The sequence below is a fragment of the Salmo trutta genome, chromosome 39 (assembly GCF_901001165.1).
Source record: "Salmo trutta chromosome 39, fSalTru1.1, whole genome shotgun sequence".
Lineage (NCBI taxonomy): Eukaryota > Metazoa > Chordata > Actinopteri > Salmoniformes > Salmonidae > Salmo > Salmo trutta.
In genome coordinates this window covers 13,051,940-13,069,068 of record NC_042995.1, presented here as the reverse complement: position 1 = coordinate 13,069,068, position 17,129 = coordinate 13,051,940, and the positions used below count along the sequence as shown (strand labels likewise).

Below are 17,129 nucleotides of genomic sequence, written 5' to 3'. Positions count from 1 at the left end.
CATGGTGGCCAGAGCGGTTTTTAGCGGTAGGAAAGGACATGGTGGCCAGAGCGGTTTTTAGCAGTAGGAAAGGACATGGTGGCCAGAGCGGTGTTTAGCGGTAGGATAGGACATGGTGGCCAGAGCGGTGTTTAGCGGTAGGAAAGGACATGGTGGCCAGAGCGGTGTTTAGCGGTAGGAAAGGACATGGTGGCCAGAGCGGTGTTTAGCGGTAGGAAAGGACATGGTGGCCAGAGCGGTTTTTAGCGGTAGGAAAGGAGATGGTGCACCAGAGCGGTTTTTAGCGGTAGGAAAGGACATGGTGGCCAGAGCGCTTTTTAGCGGTAGGAAAGGACATGGTGGCCAGAGCGGTTTTTAGCGGTAGGAAAGGACATGGTGGCCAGAGCGGTGTTTAGCGGTAGGATAGGACATGGTGGCCAGAGCGGTGTTTAGCGGTAGGAAAGGACATGGTGGCCAGAGCGGTTTTTAGCGGTAGGAAAGGACATGGTGGCCAGAGCGGTTTTTAGCGGTAGGAAAGGACATGGTGGCCAGAGCGGTTTTTAGCGGTAGGAAAGGACATGGTGGCCAGAGCGGTGTTTAGCGGTAGGAAAGGACATGGTGGCCAGAGCGGTGTTTAGCGGTAGGATAGGACATGGTGGCCAGAGCGGTTTTTAGCGGTAGGATAGGACATGGTGGCCAGAGCGGTGTTTAGCGGTAGGATAGGACATGGTGGCCAGAGCGGTTTTTAGCGGTAGGATAGGACATGGTGGCCAGAGCGGTTTTTAGCGGTAGGAAAGGACATGGTGGCCAGAGCGGTTTTTAGCGGTAGGAAAGGACATGGTGGCCAGAGCTGTGCGTGTGGAGCGACAGCATGAGCGAGGACCGGGATTTCCAACCATTCAACCTCCTCTGACACACACACCACACACACCGTTAGTAGGAAATGAATTCTGTGGGCAAGACCAGACAAGCCCAACTATCCACAGAGCGAGAGAGGGGGGCACAAAGGGAGAAAGTGGAGACAAAACAGGAAAATGAGAGTATGGGAGAGGAGATAGAGAGAGATATCTATATATGTGTGTGTGTATAAATAAGAGTAGAGGTATCAGAGAGGAAAGAGGATGATTGTGGTGGGAGACTTGCAGGAAGAGAATAAAAAGAGGTTGATGTTGTATTTTATCACTCTTAATGTCTAGAAACACTCACAGCCCAGTGGCTCTCCTAAAGGGATTATCATCTTCATTAATCTCAATACTAATCCCGTGTGTGTTCTGTCCGGCGTGCACACACTCTGCTGGCTGGATGGAAATCTCTAATCTCTCATCATGCATAATGGCATTTCAGTTACATGCACATTCGTTTATTCAAAAATGATTTTCATTCATCTATTCATCCATCCATCCCTCCCGGTATGTTCATTTTAGCAGAGTTCCCAAGCTAACCATGACCGATAGTCCTGCTTTCTATCCAACCTTATTCACAGAGACAATCCGTTCTATGCTAATGCTATTTTAGATCCTCCTACCCCCAGGGGTGTGGGTGTGTTTGTTTCCATAGTGTTTGTTTCCATGGATCAGGTAGTGTGGGGTTTTTGTGCTACAATAACTACCCCCTCCCTTTCTTAATCTTAAGGGATATAGGTGGGGGGGAACTGTTGCTAAGGCAACTAGTGTTGGTTGTTAGAGGGAGGGAGAAAGCGAGGGAAGAAAGTGTAAGAGAACGAGCGAGACTGCAGAAGACATGGAGAGAGGAGCCAAGTAAAAGCTTTGGGAAGACGAGGTAAAGGGATTGAGAGGGAGAGGGAAGAAATGGGAGGTAAAGGGAGGGAGTTCAAATTTCGACTCACTCCCACTCAAAGTTGGTGTTGAGGCAGAGAGCTGCTGCCTGCCCGGCACGCAGGATTACACCATCTTTTGTGTTTGTGTAGCTCTACGTTTTTGTGTGAGTGCTTCCTGGTAGGCTAAACAGGCAAATATCAAACTAATGGTGACTGAAAATGGAGATTGTCCATTTCTCTTTCTCTGATTGGGCATTACAAGACACATGGTTCTGCTTTTGGTCCTGTTATGTAAAGGGAGTGTGATGTTGAATGCAACTGTATCTATGACTGGGAGGACAATTCTTTGATCACGTCTAGTGATGACTGGTTTCCTGTCTCTGGTTTCTCTTCTCTCTGGCTCTCAGCTGCAAACTGAGGTTTGTGTCTGTCTGTGTCTTTGTATCAGTACTGCTGTGCTATCACACTCTCTCACTCTCTCGCTCTCTTTCTAGCTGCGAGCGGAGGTGGGTAGTTTACAGGGGGAGTTGGAGGGGAAGAGATCGGAGATGGAGACCCTGGATACACTCCTCCAACGGCGAGAACGAGAGAGTCAGGAGGGAGGCAACCTCCTCAACATGCTTACTGAGGACCTACACACTGCCAAGGAGGAGAGGTGAGGCTGTCTGGACGAATGTAGGCCTGACCATGATCAGCTAGTGTATAGGCTTCATTTTTAAAAATTGCCTTCAAGTTGTTTTTTTTATGGAGTGATTTTGTTGGTCTCGTCTCACTTTGACCTCTGACCCCTAGGCAGTCTCTCCAGTCAGCCAATGAGAGGCTGAGGAAGGTTCTGGTTGAGGTGGTTTTGAGCACCATGGCAATGGAGGAGCTAATCGGCCGCCGGGTCAACGCCTGTGTCGGGGTCAAAGGTCATGATCAGGGTGTGAGTCCAGGAGAGAGAACAACCAATCAGGAGACAGGTGGGTGGAATCTAACAACTGGACCTGTGTCCTTGATACATTTATGACAGGAAGTGAACAAGTACACACTTGGGAAGAAAGGACTGATAACTGTGTGTGTAATACCTGACCGGTCTCCTCTCTCTCCACTATGTGTCTCTGTTGCAGACATGTCTACAGGCGATCTGGATCTCTCTCAGCGTGTGTGTGAGAGCCTCCTACTGGCAGAGTCCCAGACAAACTCTGGAGGAGAGGAAGCAGCCCTGGGAGAGGAGGCAGCCCTGGGAGCCTGCAGCCAACTACGCCATTCTGTCGACACACTCCTGGAGCTCCTCACACGTGCTAACACACAGGTAACACACACACACACTAGCTTGTCGCCATGCAGTCATTGCTTAATTCATAGTGAACGCTTGAGAGGTTATTGGGGGGGTCAACACAACATTCTATGCATTGAATTTGCATGAAGCTCAGCCACTGATCTTTGCGTTCATCTGTCTCTCTGTCGGTCTCTTTCTCACTCTCTCCTTTGTGGTCTCTCTCTAGTTGGAGGAGTCTTGTTCTGTCCATCTGTCTCTAGAGGAGAGATTTTCCCAGGGCCGTTCAGACTCCTCCCAGATGCTGCTCCAACACCAGCTCGTATTGGATCAGCTGGACCAGGAAGCGGGGCTGAAGAGCAAGCTCCAGCTGGAGCTCCACAAGGCCGAGGGTCAGTGGAGATGCTGTGTGTGTCTCCATGTGTTTTTAGAATCTTTGTTTGTAAAAACAGTGTGATATTGTGTGTGCATTCATGTATCTGTGTGTATCCTGTTTTTGTGTGTGTAGGTCTGTTGGAGGGCTATGTAGCTGAGAAGGCAACTCTGGAAGAATCTCTACAACAAAAGGAGGCTCAGGAAGAACGGCTTGTTGAGGAGCTAGAGGGCCTCCGGGCGCAGCTGCACCAGAAGGAAGGCCTCACCTCGGAGCTGGAGAACCTCAGGGTGCAGCTGCAGGAGCTCAGCGAAGAGCACAGTCTCCTCCAGCGACAGAAGGTTCATCTCACCGCCGGACTGGGAGAGAGAGAAAAGGGTGAGGGAGGGGATAGATGAGAGAAATTGTGGTTTAAGCTAAACTGGGATTGATTATGTTGCATATGTTTTGTGTACACGTTAAGTCCTGTTCTTAGTTGTCTGTTCTTCCTGTAGGGTCCTGTCAGAGTATAGAGGGGGACACAGGTTTGTCGCTCAGTCCTGTGTGTGTCTGTGTTTTAAAAGCTGCCCTGTCTCATTTCTTAGACAGAGGCCAGTTGGGGATTAGTGTGCGAGTTGATTTATGCAGTATGGTTTTTAGTGTGGTTGTATTTGTTTGCTATGACTTGTGGTCAAGTTTTGTTTTTCTGACCAATTCTATACTTCCCCTTATCTATAGGAAGTGCATGTTTGGAAGGATTGTGTGTGTGTCATTGTGGATTTTGTGAACATTTGTGTGCGCATGTCTGTTCCTAACCGTGTGTGTGTCTGTGTGTGTGTGTGTGTGTGTGTGTGTGTGTGTGTGTGTGTGTGTGTGTGTGTGAAGGCCTTCTGGTTGAGGCAGAACGTCTGGGCCAGGAGAGGCTGTGTGTGCAGCGGCAGGCGGAGAAAGACCGCAGCTCACTGTCGCTGCGCCTCAGGGCTCTGGAGACCGAGCTAGAGGAACAGGAGAACCAGGGCCTCACGGCGGAGCAGCAGCACAGGGCTCAATCAGAGGACCTCCTGCAGCGCGTCCAGGCCCTCGAGAAACAGCTCAAACACGACAGGCAGTTTATAGACGTAAGTGTCACGCTGTGGGGAAATGTATGGATGTGTAACACACACTTGCACACACTCAAGTTTATATCTCTGTCTCTACAGGAGCAGGCAGTGGAGCGGGAGCATGAGAGAGATGACTTCCAACAGGAGATCAGAAACCTGGAGGCTCAGCTCAGACAGCCAGCCAGACACTCTGCTGGGACCAGCAAGGGCCAGCGGGTAAGATACACACACGCATCCTTACCTTAGTGTATTGGCATGTGTTTAGTCAAGACAATATCTGATGTTGACTCATTAAAGATATTGAATGGACCTGTTGCTGACTGTGTGTTTTGTGTTTTATTTCATGGAATGCTCTAGATTGAGGACTTGGTTCTGCAGGTGTGGAATCTCACCAGTGACTCCTATAGCTACACCTCGACTCTTCTGCATGCCCCCACCGTGTCTGTCTGTCTGTGTGTGTGTGTGTGTGTGTGTGTGTGTGTGTTGTGATAACACCTGCGTGAATAACTGTTACATAATCATTGAAGATGCATCTGCCATTAGTGCCGCTCCGTCTCCTTTTCATCTCCCCCTTTTCTCCATCTCGCTCTATCATCCTCCTCTCCCTTTTCTTCCATCCCTCTGTGCTGTGTGTTGCTGCTCTGTCGCATGGCTTCAGTTGTTGTAGTGGCTGCAGACCCGGAATGGCTTTAGTTAACCCGTCGTATAGCTTAACATGGGAAACCCCATAGTCACCCGGCAACTGGAGCCCTCAGAGCCAACATTACTCCCCTGTTTCTTTCTCAGGTGGAGAGCCTTCAAGCTCTCATCAGGGACAAGACAGAAGACCACACCTCCCTGCTGGCAGCCAATCAACAGGTCCAGCTCGAGGTTGCTGAGCGCAATGAGGAGATTGACAAGCTGGCTGGGCGAATTAGGGAGCTGGAACAGGCGTTGCTAAGCAGCTCCGAGAGCAGCAGAGCTGTCAGTCAACTGGAGCAGGAGCTGCACAGAGCTCGGCAGAGAGAAGAGGAGCTCACACAGGTATCTCTCTCACTCTCTCACTCAATCTCTCTCACACACACACACACACACACTAAATGACTCTCTCTCCCTCCAGGATAAGGAGTCATTGCAGCAGCAGCAGTTGTCAAATCGTCTCCAGATTTCAGCGCTGCAGTCTAAACTGGACGAGACCCGTCACCGTTACCGTGACAACAACGCTAGCACCCCCGACCCCATCCAGCTTCTCCGAGACACGTTGGACACCGCACAGCAAGACCTGCAGGACAAGGAGCAACAGGTGTGTGTTTCCAACCTCAACACCTGCTTTAGTGGAAGGCCTAACAGAGCTTCACTGCTACCTGCTGGCTAGTGCATAGAGATCTTTGGCCAGAGAAGATTAGTTTGCTTGGTTGGATTCATTTGTTAACTTGTGTGTGTGTGTGTTCTAGGTGTGTGTGTTGGTTGGTCAAATGGAGGAGACTCAGAGAGACCTGACCATAAAAGAGGCGGAGTTAAAACACCTCACACTCCAGCTGGAGCTCCTGACCAATCAGAACACGGATACTATCACCCAGCTTCACGACCAAGTCGCTTCTCTCAAAGTGGGTGTGCTACAGTGTTCAGTCATGCTAGTACTTGTTAGTCCTCTCTAACGCCAACAATGGTTGTCCTCATGTGTTCTAAATCTCCCCCCTGTGTCTTTCTCTGTTTAGGAGACCGTTTCAGCCCTTACCTTTCGCCTGGAGGAGAGAGGGATAGAAGAGGAGGAGAGTCTCCCATCTGCTCTGTTAGAGGAGAAGAATGAGGAGATAGACCACCTGACCCAGGAGATACACAAGCTAGAACTGGAGCTGGAGACAGCCAGGGACATCACGGTACACCCACACACACCCACACACACACACCTCCATAATCCAGCCCCGTTATATAATGACATAATCTCTCAGAATTCAAACTACTGTAACCTCAATGTAGTACACACTACACACACAATGGAACTGTCATTATTTTTGCCTGGACTTGAAGCCATTCTCCTGGTCTCTACAGGCGTTCCAGACAGAAGTTGAAGACCTGCGCTCCCAGGTGGAGCACCTCCGCTGTGACATCATCAGGGTGCGTCAGGACAAGCAGGAAGAGGAGGAGCGGCTTCACGAGGTCATCAGCACACTACAGGCGGAGCTAAACACCCTTTGCCCTGCCTACCACGAGGTCAGCGACCTATCACAAGAGGGCGACAGTGTTAACCCTTCGCCTGCTCCCAGCCCGGAACCTGCCAACTACCCCCAACCAGAGAGAGGAGGACCGAGAGGAAGACCGAGAGGAGGAGAGGGCGACAGTCTTAAGCAGGAGATGCGTCTCCTCCACTCCTCCTCTTCCCGTTCTCTCCGTTCCCGTGTGGAGGCCCTGCAGGGGCAGCTGGAGGTGATGGTGGGAGAGAAGGAGGCGATGGAGAGACTGCTGCTCTCTCAGGAGGAAGAGTACAGAGGACAGGGGGAGGAGATGGGGAGGAGGCTCAAGAAAGAGAGGGAGAGAGGGGAAGAGGTGAAGAGAGAACTAAATCTAAAAGAGGCTGAGCTTGAAGAGGTGAGAGCCAGGATAGAAGGGCTGGAGGAGGAGAGGGATGCAGCTGTGGAGGAGAGTGGTCGCTGGCAGGCTCTTGCCCAGGATACAAACTCCCTGCGAGGGGAGAAAACTCGGCTAGACTCCCTGGTCCTGGAGCTAAAATCAAGGGTTGAAGAGCGGGAGAAAGAGACTGAAGCCCTGCTACAGACCGTGGTGGCTGTCGAGACGGCGAAGGCAGAACTTTCGTCAGAACGCGAGGCCCTGCGGAAGAGGGAGTGCCGACTCCAAGAGGAAATAGAACGCCTCCAGCAGGAAGTGACCTCTCAGAGGGCCTGCCTCCAGGAAGTCAGCCGTCAGCTAGAGGAGAGGCGAGCCAACCAGGAGGAGGCTCAGAAGGAAGTGCTGGTAAGTGGCAGCAGCGTCGGGCCAATCAGATTGACTCAACATGTGGCATCAATTTAAACACATTTCTTTCTAGCCATGTAGGAGCGGTGATATCTTCAGTAGTATTAGTTATTTGTAGATTTAGTTGGTAGGTTGACGGAGAAAGGATAAGTTGTCTGCTTTGAAAGCCTGCCTTTGATGTTTTCATTCAAACTTGAGTAATCCATTCCATTTAGCCTCTCTAAGCCTAACTTGCAACACTAAGTAACGTTCACTATTTAGGTATTTTGCGGTGTGAGCTCAACTCCCTCTACCACAGCTGGCTATGGTTAAAGAGGGAGAGATTGAGTCTTTGGAGGAAAAGCATCTGCTAAATGGTATATTTATAGAGGGGGAGAAACTAAGAGCGGGTGTAAGAGAGAGAGAAACTACGAGATGTTGATGTGTTGGCACCCAACAGAGGAGTTTTACTCACAGAGGAAGTGACCTCATCAGAAAGAGGAAGTCAGGAGTGGTCAGAAAACAGTTCCGTGTTGTGAAGTTCTTGCACACTGGCATTTATTTACTTTCTTTCTGAAATTGGAGAATGGAGTATAGTTTTCTTGCCATGTGTTCTGGAATGGGAGTTTCCAAGCGCTATTTTAAACACTATTGGTGAACAGTTTGCTATAGATTTGGGTTTGGGGAAAATAATGGTGTTGAGTAGGGTTAGTCGCTCAGTGTTATACACTGCATTTTCTGCACATTGTGGGTAGGAAGGGTAAGGGATTTGTGTTGGTGTGAGTTTTGCGCATGTTTCTGTTCTTGAATGAATCAAAGCCCTGGATAACAAATTGAAACAAAGATTTTGTGCAAAGAAGACAGATTACATATTTTATGGTGCTGTTGATATTGATCATGCTGATGATGCTGATGATGAAGGCTGTTCTCTTCCAGACGTGTGCCGAGGAGACTCTGGCGAAGGCTGACGCTGCCCTGAGACAGAGGGAGGAGGAGCTACAGAGACTAGGGGCGGAGCATCAAGCCCTGGGGGCAGAGTTAGCAGCTGTGAAGGAGGGTCTTTGCTCCAGCACAGAGAGAGCTGCGAAACTACTGGAGGAGGGACAGGTACGGACAGGCGTGCGTGTGTTTTTAAAGGACTGTAAATAACACTGTATTCTCTGATTATTTCATTCACCTGTCAATCAGACCAAAGACCGGGCCCTGGCTGACCTGGAAACCAATAACCAGCATCTGAAGGCGGAGCTCCGGGGCCTACAGGAAGACCTGGCCGTGCAGGAAGAGGAGCTGGCCTATCAGCAAGGGGAACTGCTGCAGCTCAGACAGACCTGCAACCCACACAACAGACAGACACACTCATTGAAGGGTGAGTACACATTCAAGCTGCTACGCAGACAATGGTGTTCCTCTGAGTGAAGAGCTGTTGGATGACCGTGATCATCTTCCTCCTCCAGACATCACGCCCAGAGGATTCCAGGACGGTGTGTCTCGCAACGGGTCCCTGAGTTCTCCCGAGGTTCTCCGTCGACTGGACTGTTCTGAGGAGAGAACCAGAGAGGACAGGTTCCACCCCTCTGTTCTCCACGGTTCTAGACTGTCTGACCTCAGTGCTTTAAACAGCACAGGCCTGGAGCTCCAGGCTAAAGCCTCCCCCAGGGGAAGGCAAGACCAGCCCTGCCCAGGGACAATCAGCCCAGAGCTGGGCACACACAGCACCCACTCCCCTGGGTCCATCTCTGCCTCGGACAACCTCTCCATGTTGGACTCAATGGACGCTGACAAGGTGGGTGGAAAAAGTGTTGCGAAAGTGTCCACACACACACACACACACACACATACATTAAACCTCTCTCACCTGTCAGGTGCATGAGCTGGAAGCCCTGGACCTGACGGACCCTCCCTCATCTCTTGGCTCCGCCTCTTCTCTGTCCGTAACGGAGTGGGCCAGTGATGGATATGGCAGCAGTAAGTCTGTTTGTCTGTCATTTTGTTGGTCTGTCTGTCTGTGTTCATGTGTCTAACCTCTCTCCCTTCTGTCTGTCTGTCTGTCTGTCTGTCTGTCTGTCTGTCTGTCTGTCTGTCTGTCTGTCTGTCTGTCTGTCTGTCTGTCTGTCTGTCTGTCTGTCTGTCTGTCTGTCTGTCTGTCTGTCTGTCTGTCTGTCTGTCTGTCTGTCTGTCTGTCTGTCTGTCTGTCTGTCTGTCTGTCTGTCTGTCTGTCTGTCTGTTGTGTAGATGTCAGTTCAGAGCTCGGTGTAAGACTCAAGGTAGAGTTGGAGCAGACAGAGAGGCTGGATGCTCAGTTCTTGGAGTACCTGCGTTGTCGAGGCATGAACCCCGCCGACAACACACGCACAGACAACACACGCACAGACAGCGCCGCCGGGAGTATGAGCTACAGCGACGAACTGTTGTCTCCTGAACTACAGGTATGAACACACAAACACACACACCTTAAATGTTACAAATGAACCCTATACCAAACTGTGTGTGTTTCCAGGGTCTGTTGAAGAAAGTGTACCAGGAGAGCTGCAGGGTTCTCGCCCTCTCCCAAAGTAAAGCCCCCTCCTCCTCTAACCACCTCTCATTGGACCAGACGATCTGTCAATTAGACTCTAAAGCTCCTCCAATGGGTTGGGAGCAGGAGAAGAGGGCGTTACAGGAAACTGTCATCGCTCTGAGAGAACTGCTCTGTAGGATGGCACAGAGACCGGTGAGTGTGTGTGTGTGTGAGATGTGTGCTTAACTTCTGCATGTGTGCATACTGACCCTCCTGTGTGTGTTTTAACAGGACAACTCGGTGGATGCTGGTTGGAGCAGAGGACTGCAGGCTGCAGTAAGGGGTGTGTTTGACTGTGAGAGGGCAGGGCTTCGCTCTGAGCTGCAGGCCTTTCTCTCCTCCCACCCTGAGATAGACTCCACCCACCTCCTCCGTCAGCTGGAAACACTGCTACAGAGACAGGTGTGTGTGTGTGTTTGCGTGAGCATGTTTGGAGCGGTCTCCACTAAGGAAGTCCCGCATACAGTAAAAAAAAACTGCATTGTATCTGCTTAGCTTAATTGAAAGGGTTAAAAAAAATCTCTCCCCTCCCTCATCTCTCCAGGAGGAGCAGCAGCGTGTTGTGGTGGAGCGTCTGCTCTCTGCAGACAGACACGCTCTGCAGCTGCAGCACTCTCTGGGGGAGGAGTCATCTAAAGGGGAGGTGTTATCCAGGCTGAGGGCGGAACTAGAGGAGAGCAGAGAACGACTTAACTCCTCCCACAGCACCCAGCAGGAACTACAAAACGAGATCCGCAATCTCCGGTATACACACACACATTATTGTTTACACACACACACACACACACACACACACACACACAAATAAATACTGATGTGTGTGTCCTCTCCCAGGCTGTGTATAGAGGACTGTGAGGATGCTGTAAGGAGGGAAGAGACCAGAGTCCAGGAGCTACAGCAGGAGCTGGACCAGGAGAGAACTGACACACACCTCCGGGAGAAGGAAGAGGAGCAGCAGAGATCAGAGGTCGTTACCCTGAGGGGTCAGCTGGACCAGGAGAGGACGACCTCTAGTAACCTCCGACAGGAACTCCAGATAGAACTCTCCCGCGGCCACCTCCTCCAATCACAGCTCGACACACGGCTAGCTGATGCCCACAAGGAGCTGGAGGAGGAGTGTGCCCGTTCCGCCCGGCAACTCAACACTTTCCAGTCACAGGAAAAGAGTCGGCTGGAACACTTCCTGAAAGAGGCTGAGTCCCGCCTAGCCGACGCCCACATGAAGGAACTGGAGGAGGAACGCGAGCGCTCCGCCCGTTGTCTCGATGACATCACACGCAGACAAGAAGCGGACGCGTCCCGAGACAGGAAGTTCATCTCGGAGCTCCGCTCTCAACTGGAGCAGGAGAGGAGGCAGGGGGAGGAGCTAGCCACCGTGACAGACGGGCTGAGGGCGGAACTTCTGCAGAACCGGAGGAGAGTAGAGGAGGAAGAGAGGAAGAGGAGAGAGGAGGCACAGAGAGATCAGGATGCTGCAGCCCGCCTCCGAGTTACTATGGAGACACTCAACGAGCAGAAGCAGGAGGCTAGTCGAGCATTGGAGACAGAGAGAAAGCATTCTGGTCGCTTAGGGGCGGAGCTCAACGTGCTGAGGGAGAGGCTTCGATCGGTCAATGACAAGGAGAGGGAGCGGGAGGAACAGAGGGAGAGGGAGAAGAGGAAGGAGAGACAGGAGCAGACGGAGAGAGAGAGGCGACACGAGAGGACCAGCAACAAACTGGTGAGATTTACACACAACATTTTAGCATTGCCTGTCTGACTTGTAATACAAGTCTCAGCCACTTATATGCCATTTTTTTCTTGTTTACTTTCCTGTTTTCTCTTCCCTCTCTCTCTCTGCAGTGTGAATTGGAGTTATTGCGGCAGCAGGACCAGCAGAGGATGAGAGATCTCCAGCAGACTCTGGCTGAGCTAGAGAGGGAGGAGAGAGAGATGGCCACAGAGAGACTGTCCAACCGACACCAGTACAACTCCAGCCCACTCCAACCCAAGAATAACACCTCGACTGGGCCAGACCAGCCCAGCACAGCCCTATACAACCACCAGGTACCAGAAATGGCTGATCATAGCTAGGCCCATGCATAGCAACATGAAGCACTGGGAGACGAGCTAGACGGCAGTGTTTTAAATGTATTTATGGTGTTTGGGGGGGATTTGCGACGACAATAAATGAGTTTGATAAGGACCACGATAACCAATTCTCCCTCCCTGCAGTCTTCCTCTTCTTCCTCGGCGCTGGTGGAGAGGTTGTCGAGGGAGAACTCTGACCTGTCGGCCCGCGTGAAGGAGCTGAGTCAGGAGAGGGTTAACCTGAAACACACCCTGTCCTGTCTGGAACGACAGCTACGACAGGCAGAGACTGAGAACCGTCCCAGCACTGACCTCAGCAACAGCAAGGTGAGCCACACGCGCCAACTAACAAACTCACACGCACACACACACACGACCTCTGGGCTGAAAGTCCCCATGGATCGTCTGGTGTGAAGTCCCTTTAAACCTGTGTTTGTGTTTCTGTCTCTCCTCTAGTTCCAGCGACTGTATCAGCGCTATCTACGGGCTGAGAGCTTTAGGAAGTCTCTGGTCTACCAGAAGCGCTACCTCCTGCTGCTGCTGGGGGGCTTTCAGGACTGTGAACAGGCAACTCTCTGTCTTATCGCCCGGTTGGGGGCACACCCCTCGCCCCCCCATACCCACACACACTCTCCCCTCTCGCGCTTCAGAGCTGCAGTACGAGCTGTCATCGCCATCTCACGGTGAGTCCGGTGTTGGGTTGGTCGTGTGGGTGGGTGTTATATAGATCTATGGGTCATTGTGTTATGCATGTTAACCCTTCCCTGTCCTTCTCCTGCAGACTGAAGTTCCTGACCAGGAAGTGGCAGAGAGTCGTCAGGAGAGGAGTTACAACAACTGTCACTGTCAACGGACACAGCACAGGTGCGTGAGAGACATCCAGAGCGATGAAGATAGGATTACCAACGTCACACAGGCAAGGTACATCGGCAGTTCAGTGTGTAACCTTTCCATTTCTCTCTCAGCTTCCAGGACTGAGGTTTTGAGGCAGCAGCAGTCACTGGCCAATCACAACTCCTCTCCACCTACTAGAGACAGCAGCCCCACCCGTAAGGGTGTGGTCTCACCAATGAAATCACCCTTCAGCCGGTACGGCTCCTTCCATAGTAAACATCCATTCATGCGAGGGGAAATCTCTAACGACTTACCTTGAGATTTAATTTCTTTCCTTTTCTCTCTTCCGCTTGTCTTCTGCCCCATCTTATTCTCTCCCCCCTCTTATTCTCTCCTCTCTTATCCCCCTAGAGTGTATTCCAACCCGGTCCTGTCCTCTGAGCGTGCTTCGTCCAGTGTTCTGTCCCAGGATGCCGAGTGGTCTCTGACAGACTACATCCACCACCTTGAGAACGTACAGCAATGCCTGGGGGCTGCACGTCCAGGTACAAACACACACTGGTTGCACTTACTGGTTGAGCACACACTCACTGAATGAGATGGGGGGGAAGATCAGAGGTGACAGAGAGAAAAAGGGGCTTTAGCTTGGTGATGGCATCGTACCATGGCAAGTCCACTACCCACAATCCCCTGGGTTAGGGGACGGCATTGTTACCATGGACATACTTCCCCTCTGACAAACTGATCAATCAATCTCACAACCTCCAATCCCATCTCCTGACCCAGTTAGCAGGGCTTACTTAGCCCCGCCTCCAAGTTCCCCTGATATGATTGGCTATCGGCACCAGTGGCTGCAAAAGAACAGGACATGGCTGTACCTCAGCTGTCTGTCCCCCATCTACCGGTACGGCCCAGGTGAGGACCTAACTACAAGTACCAGAATACACTGCTTCGTTAATCTCCCCACATCACCCTCACCGTACTGAACAAACTTCAAGTACAAACTACAAGTACCAGGATGCACGTCTCAGGGTAGGGTGCATTCTGGTGTAAGCAGGCACATGTGGGTAGTCACTACATAGCCATTCTAAAATGGACAATGGTCCATTGAATAGTTTTCTTCTGTACACCTGGGTGTTCATATGTTTGTGTGTGAGAGAGAGGGAGAGATTGTGTGTGTTGCCCTTATATCTGGTTCTGACACATTTTCTCGCTCCTCCAGACTCTCCATCTCTTCTCTCCTACCACAAGAAGTCTGACCGCTGAAGGAAGGAAGGAATGAAGCAATGTATGAATGCCTCCTTTCAATCCAACATCCTTATGATCCGTCTTTGTGTTCAAATATACATTTGTCTAATATCGGATTTAGAAAGTTAGAATTTAAGACATTAAATTATTTTTTTACGATTATTTTTTTTCTACCGATATTTCTGTCGACCTCCGAGTAACTCCCTAAGAGGTCTTCTCACACGAATGCATGTGTTTTTGAAAGTATTAGATCGCTATTTTTCTACCTGAGTTTTATACAAGTTTATCTCTGATTCTGTATATATATGTTCTTGGTTATTAATATTTGTTAAAGTTTGACGTGGATAAATGTGTAAAGTTTCACACTGGAATTCCGAGCTATAGATCAAAGCTGGTGGACATGTTTTGTCAATCATTTGTTTTTTATCGATCACCATTTCTACAAAATAAATATTTTAATTGTGTGATTACCTGCCTTGCGCATTGGGTGTGTATCTTTTTAAGGCAGGGCCGAACATAGGCGGGGTCAGACATACAGACTTACATCAATACTTAGAGTATTGTTAGATTATGGGTTGGCCAAAAACTGATGGTGGTACAAACACCCCTACATTTTACTGTGTTTATCATTCATTAACACAGGTGATTAGTTCTGGGGAGCTTTAGAGCACATGTATTTACCATCTCAAAATGTGACCAGCAAGGAAAATGGTAATTAAGTAGGCTAGTTCTTTTAGACCGGTCATTCCAGTCCAGTGTCATTTGACAACAGTTTTACAGAAGGGGGAAACCAGTCTTTGGTAGTCAAATCACTGATATGCCATGTACTGGTTCTCTGGTAATTTATAAATGAAACCATTTATATACTATATTAGAATGTGTTATATCAGCAACAATTTCAGCTGGTACATCTGGGGCTTTAAATCCCTGAGATGCCCATTAAATGATGTAATCATTCGGGGCATACAAGGTAGGAGGTGCCAGCTAACTACCAGTTACACACTCACCTAACTAATGACCACGTTTAAATACGCACACTTTTCCCGATAGTAGCTCATATCCCGTTTAAGGTCTTATTCCTATAAACTGTTTACATACACCTTTGATATCCCGCTCACGAGTAACCCTGTATGCATGACTAAGCAGAAACGTCCTCATTTAAATTAATATGGGTTAAATAGAATAGTAACTGAAATCTGGACACTGACTGTGCATATTTTTTATTTTATTTCACCTTTATTTAACCAGGTAGGCAAGTTGAGAGCAGGTTCTAATTTGCAACTGCGACCTGGCCAAGATAACGCATAGCAATTCGACATACAACACAGTTACACATGGAATAAAGAAAACATACAGTCAATGATAAAGTAGAAAACATTTTAAAAAGTCGATATACATTGAGTGCAAATGAGGTAAGATAAGGGAGTTAAGGCAATAAATAGGCCATGGTGGCGAAGTAACTACAATACAGCAATTAAACACTGGAATATAACCTCTCACGTACCGTAATATATTAACTCCTGCAGAATTATGCATGTCTTGCAGTAAAATTATAGAACAAATCTTACATTTGCCTCGGGAACAGAAAATAACTATACTGAACTAAAATATAAACGCCACATGTACGTGTTGGTCCCATGTTTCATGAGCTGAAATAAAAAAAATCCCAGAAATGTTCCATACACACACAAAGTGTATTTTTCCTGAATTTTGTGCACACATTTGTTTATATCCCTGTGAGTGAGCATTTCTCCTTTGCCAAGATAATCCATCCACTTGACAGGGGTGGCATATCAGGAAGTTGATTAAACAGCATGATCATTACACAGGTGCACCTTGTGCTTACGTCAAAAGGCCACTCTAAAATTAGCAGTTTTGTCACAAAATGCCACAACGTCTCAAGTTTTGATGGAGGGTGCAGTTGGCATGCTCACTGCAGGAATGTCCACCAGCGCTGTTGCCAGAGAACTGAATATTAATTTCTCTAACATAAGCCTCCAACATTATTTTTGAGAATTTGGCAGTGCGTCCAACCGGCCTCACAACCGCAGACCACGTGTAACCACGCCAGCCCAGGACCCCCCATCAGGCTCCTTCACCTGCGGGATTGTCTGAGATCAGCCACCCAGACAGCTGATGAAACTGGGTTTGCACAACCAAACAATTTCTGCACAAACTGTTAGAGACCGTCTAAGGGAAGCTCATCTGTGTACTCGTCCTTCTCACCGGGGTCTTGAACTGACTGCAGTTCAGCGTTGTACCTGATTTCAGTGGGCAAATACTCACCATCAAAGGCCACTGCCACGCTGGAGAAGTAGGCTATTCACACATGAATCCCGGTTTCAACTGTACCGGGCAGATGGCAGACAGAGTGTATGGTGTTGTGTGGGCGAGCAGTTTGCTGAGGTCAACATTGTGAACAGAGTGCCCCATGGTGGCGGTGGGGTTATGGTATGGGAAGACATAAGCTACAGACAATGAACACAATTGCATTTTATGTTGTCAATTTGAATGGCCCGTTGTTGTGCCATTCATCTGCCGCAATCCCAACGTTTCAGCATGATAATGCACAGGCCCATGCCGCAAGGATCTGTACACAATTCCTGGAAAATATCCTAGTTCTTCCATGGCCTGCATACTCACTAGACATGTCACCCAATGAGCATGTTTGGAATGCTCTGGATCGACGTGTACAACAGCGGGTTCTAGTTCCCGCCAATATCCAGCAACTTGCAGTGCCATTGAAGAGCAGTGGGACAACATTCCACATGCCATAATCAACAGCCTGATCAACTCTATGTGAAGAAGAGTTGCATGAGGCAAATGGTGGTCGCACCTGATACTGACTGGTTTTCCGATCCCCTACCGTTTTTTTAAGGTATCCGTGACCAACAGATGAATATCTGTATTCCCAGCCATGTGAAATCCATAGATTAGGGCCTAATGAATGTATTTCAATTGACTGATTTCCTTATATGAACTGTAACTCAGTAAAATCTTTGAAATTGTTCCATGTTGCGTTT

General features: G+C 49.4%; 1 protein-coding gene across 9 annotated transcripts in view; it reads left to right on the top strand.

The window, feature by feature from the left end:
• Positions 1-14,581, top strand: part of pcnt (pericentrin) — a 36,132-nt gene extending 21,551 nt beyond the window's left edge. For 2 of the 9 annotated variants that reach the window (XM_029741452.1, XM_029741446.1), the window contains 31 exons: positions 2,251-2,411; positions 2,549-2,718; positions 2,866-3,050; positions 3,244-3,406; positions 3,523-3,765; positions 3,882-3,911; positions 4,252-4,484; positions 4,566-4,682; positions 4,824-4,844; positions 5,253-5,489; positions 5,566-5,748; positions 5,900-6,052; positions 6,164-6,325; positions 6,498-7,418; positions 8,334-8,504; positions 8,586-8,763; positions 8,852-9,180; positions 9,260-9,362; positions 9,630-9,823; positions 9,895-10,107; positions 10,186-10,356; positions 10,499-10,698; positions 10,789-11,674; positions 11,797-12,000; positions 12,169-12,351; positions 12,481-12,707; positions 12,806-12,888; positions 12,990-13,113; positions 13,270-13,403; positions 13,645-13,773; positions 14,081-14,581. In XM_029741452.1, coding sequence (XP_029597312.1) covers positions 2,251-2,411; positions 2,549-2,718; positions 2,866-3,050; positions 3,244-3,406; positions 3,523-3,765; positions 3,882-3,911; positions 4,252-4,484; positions 4,566-4,682; positions 4,824-4,844; positions 5,253-5,489; positions 5,566-5,748; positions 5,900-6,052; positions 6,164-6,325; positions 6,498-7,418; positions 8,334-8,504; positions 8,586-8,763; positions 8,852-9,180; positions 9,260-9,362; positions 9,630-9,823; positions 9,895-10,107; positions 10,186-10,356; positions 10,499-10,698; positions 10,789-11,674; positions 11,797-12,000; positions 12,169-12,351; positions 12,481-12,707; positions 12,806-12,888; positions 12,990-13,113; positions 13,270-13,403; positions 13,645-13,773; positions 14,081-14,124 — 6,552 coding nt within the window. In that variant the 3' untranslated portion in view covers positions 14,125-14,581. The remainder of the gene's footprint in view (positions 1-2,250; positions 2,412-2,548; positions 2,719-2,865; positions 3,051-3,243; positions 3,407-3,522; positions 3,766-3,881; positions 3,912-4,251; positions 4,485-4,565; positions 4,683-4,823; positions 4,845-5,252; positions 5,490-5,565; positions 5,749-5,899; positions 6,053-6,163; positions 6,326-6,497; positions 7,419-8,333; positions 8,505-8,585; positions 8,764-8,851; positions 9,181-9,259; positions 9,363-9,629; positions 9,824-9,894; positions 10,108-10,185; positions 10,357-10,498; positions 10,699-10,788; positions 11,675-11,796; positions 12,001-12,168; positions 12,352-12,480; positions 12,708-12,805; positions 12,889-12,989; positions 13,114-13,269; positions 13,404-13,644; positions 13,774-14,080) is intronic. The other 7 variants (XM_029741456.1, XM_029741453.1, XM_029741447.1 and 4 more) reach the window with 6 other exon arrangements.
• Positions 14,582-17,129: the final 2,548 nt, after the last annotated feature.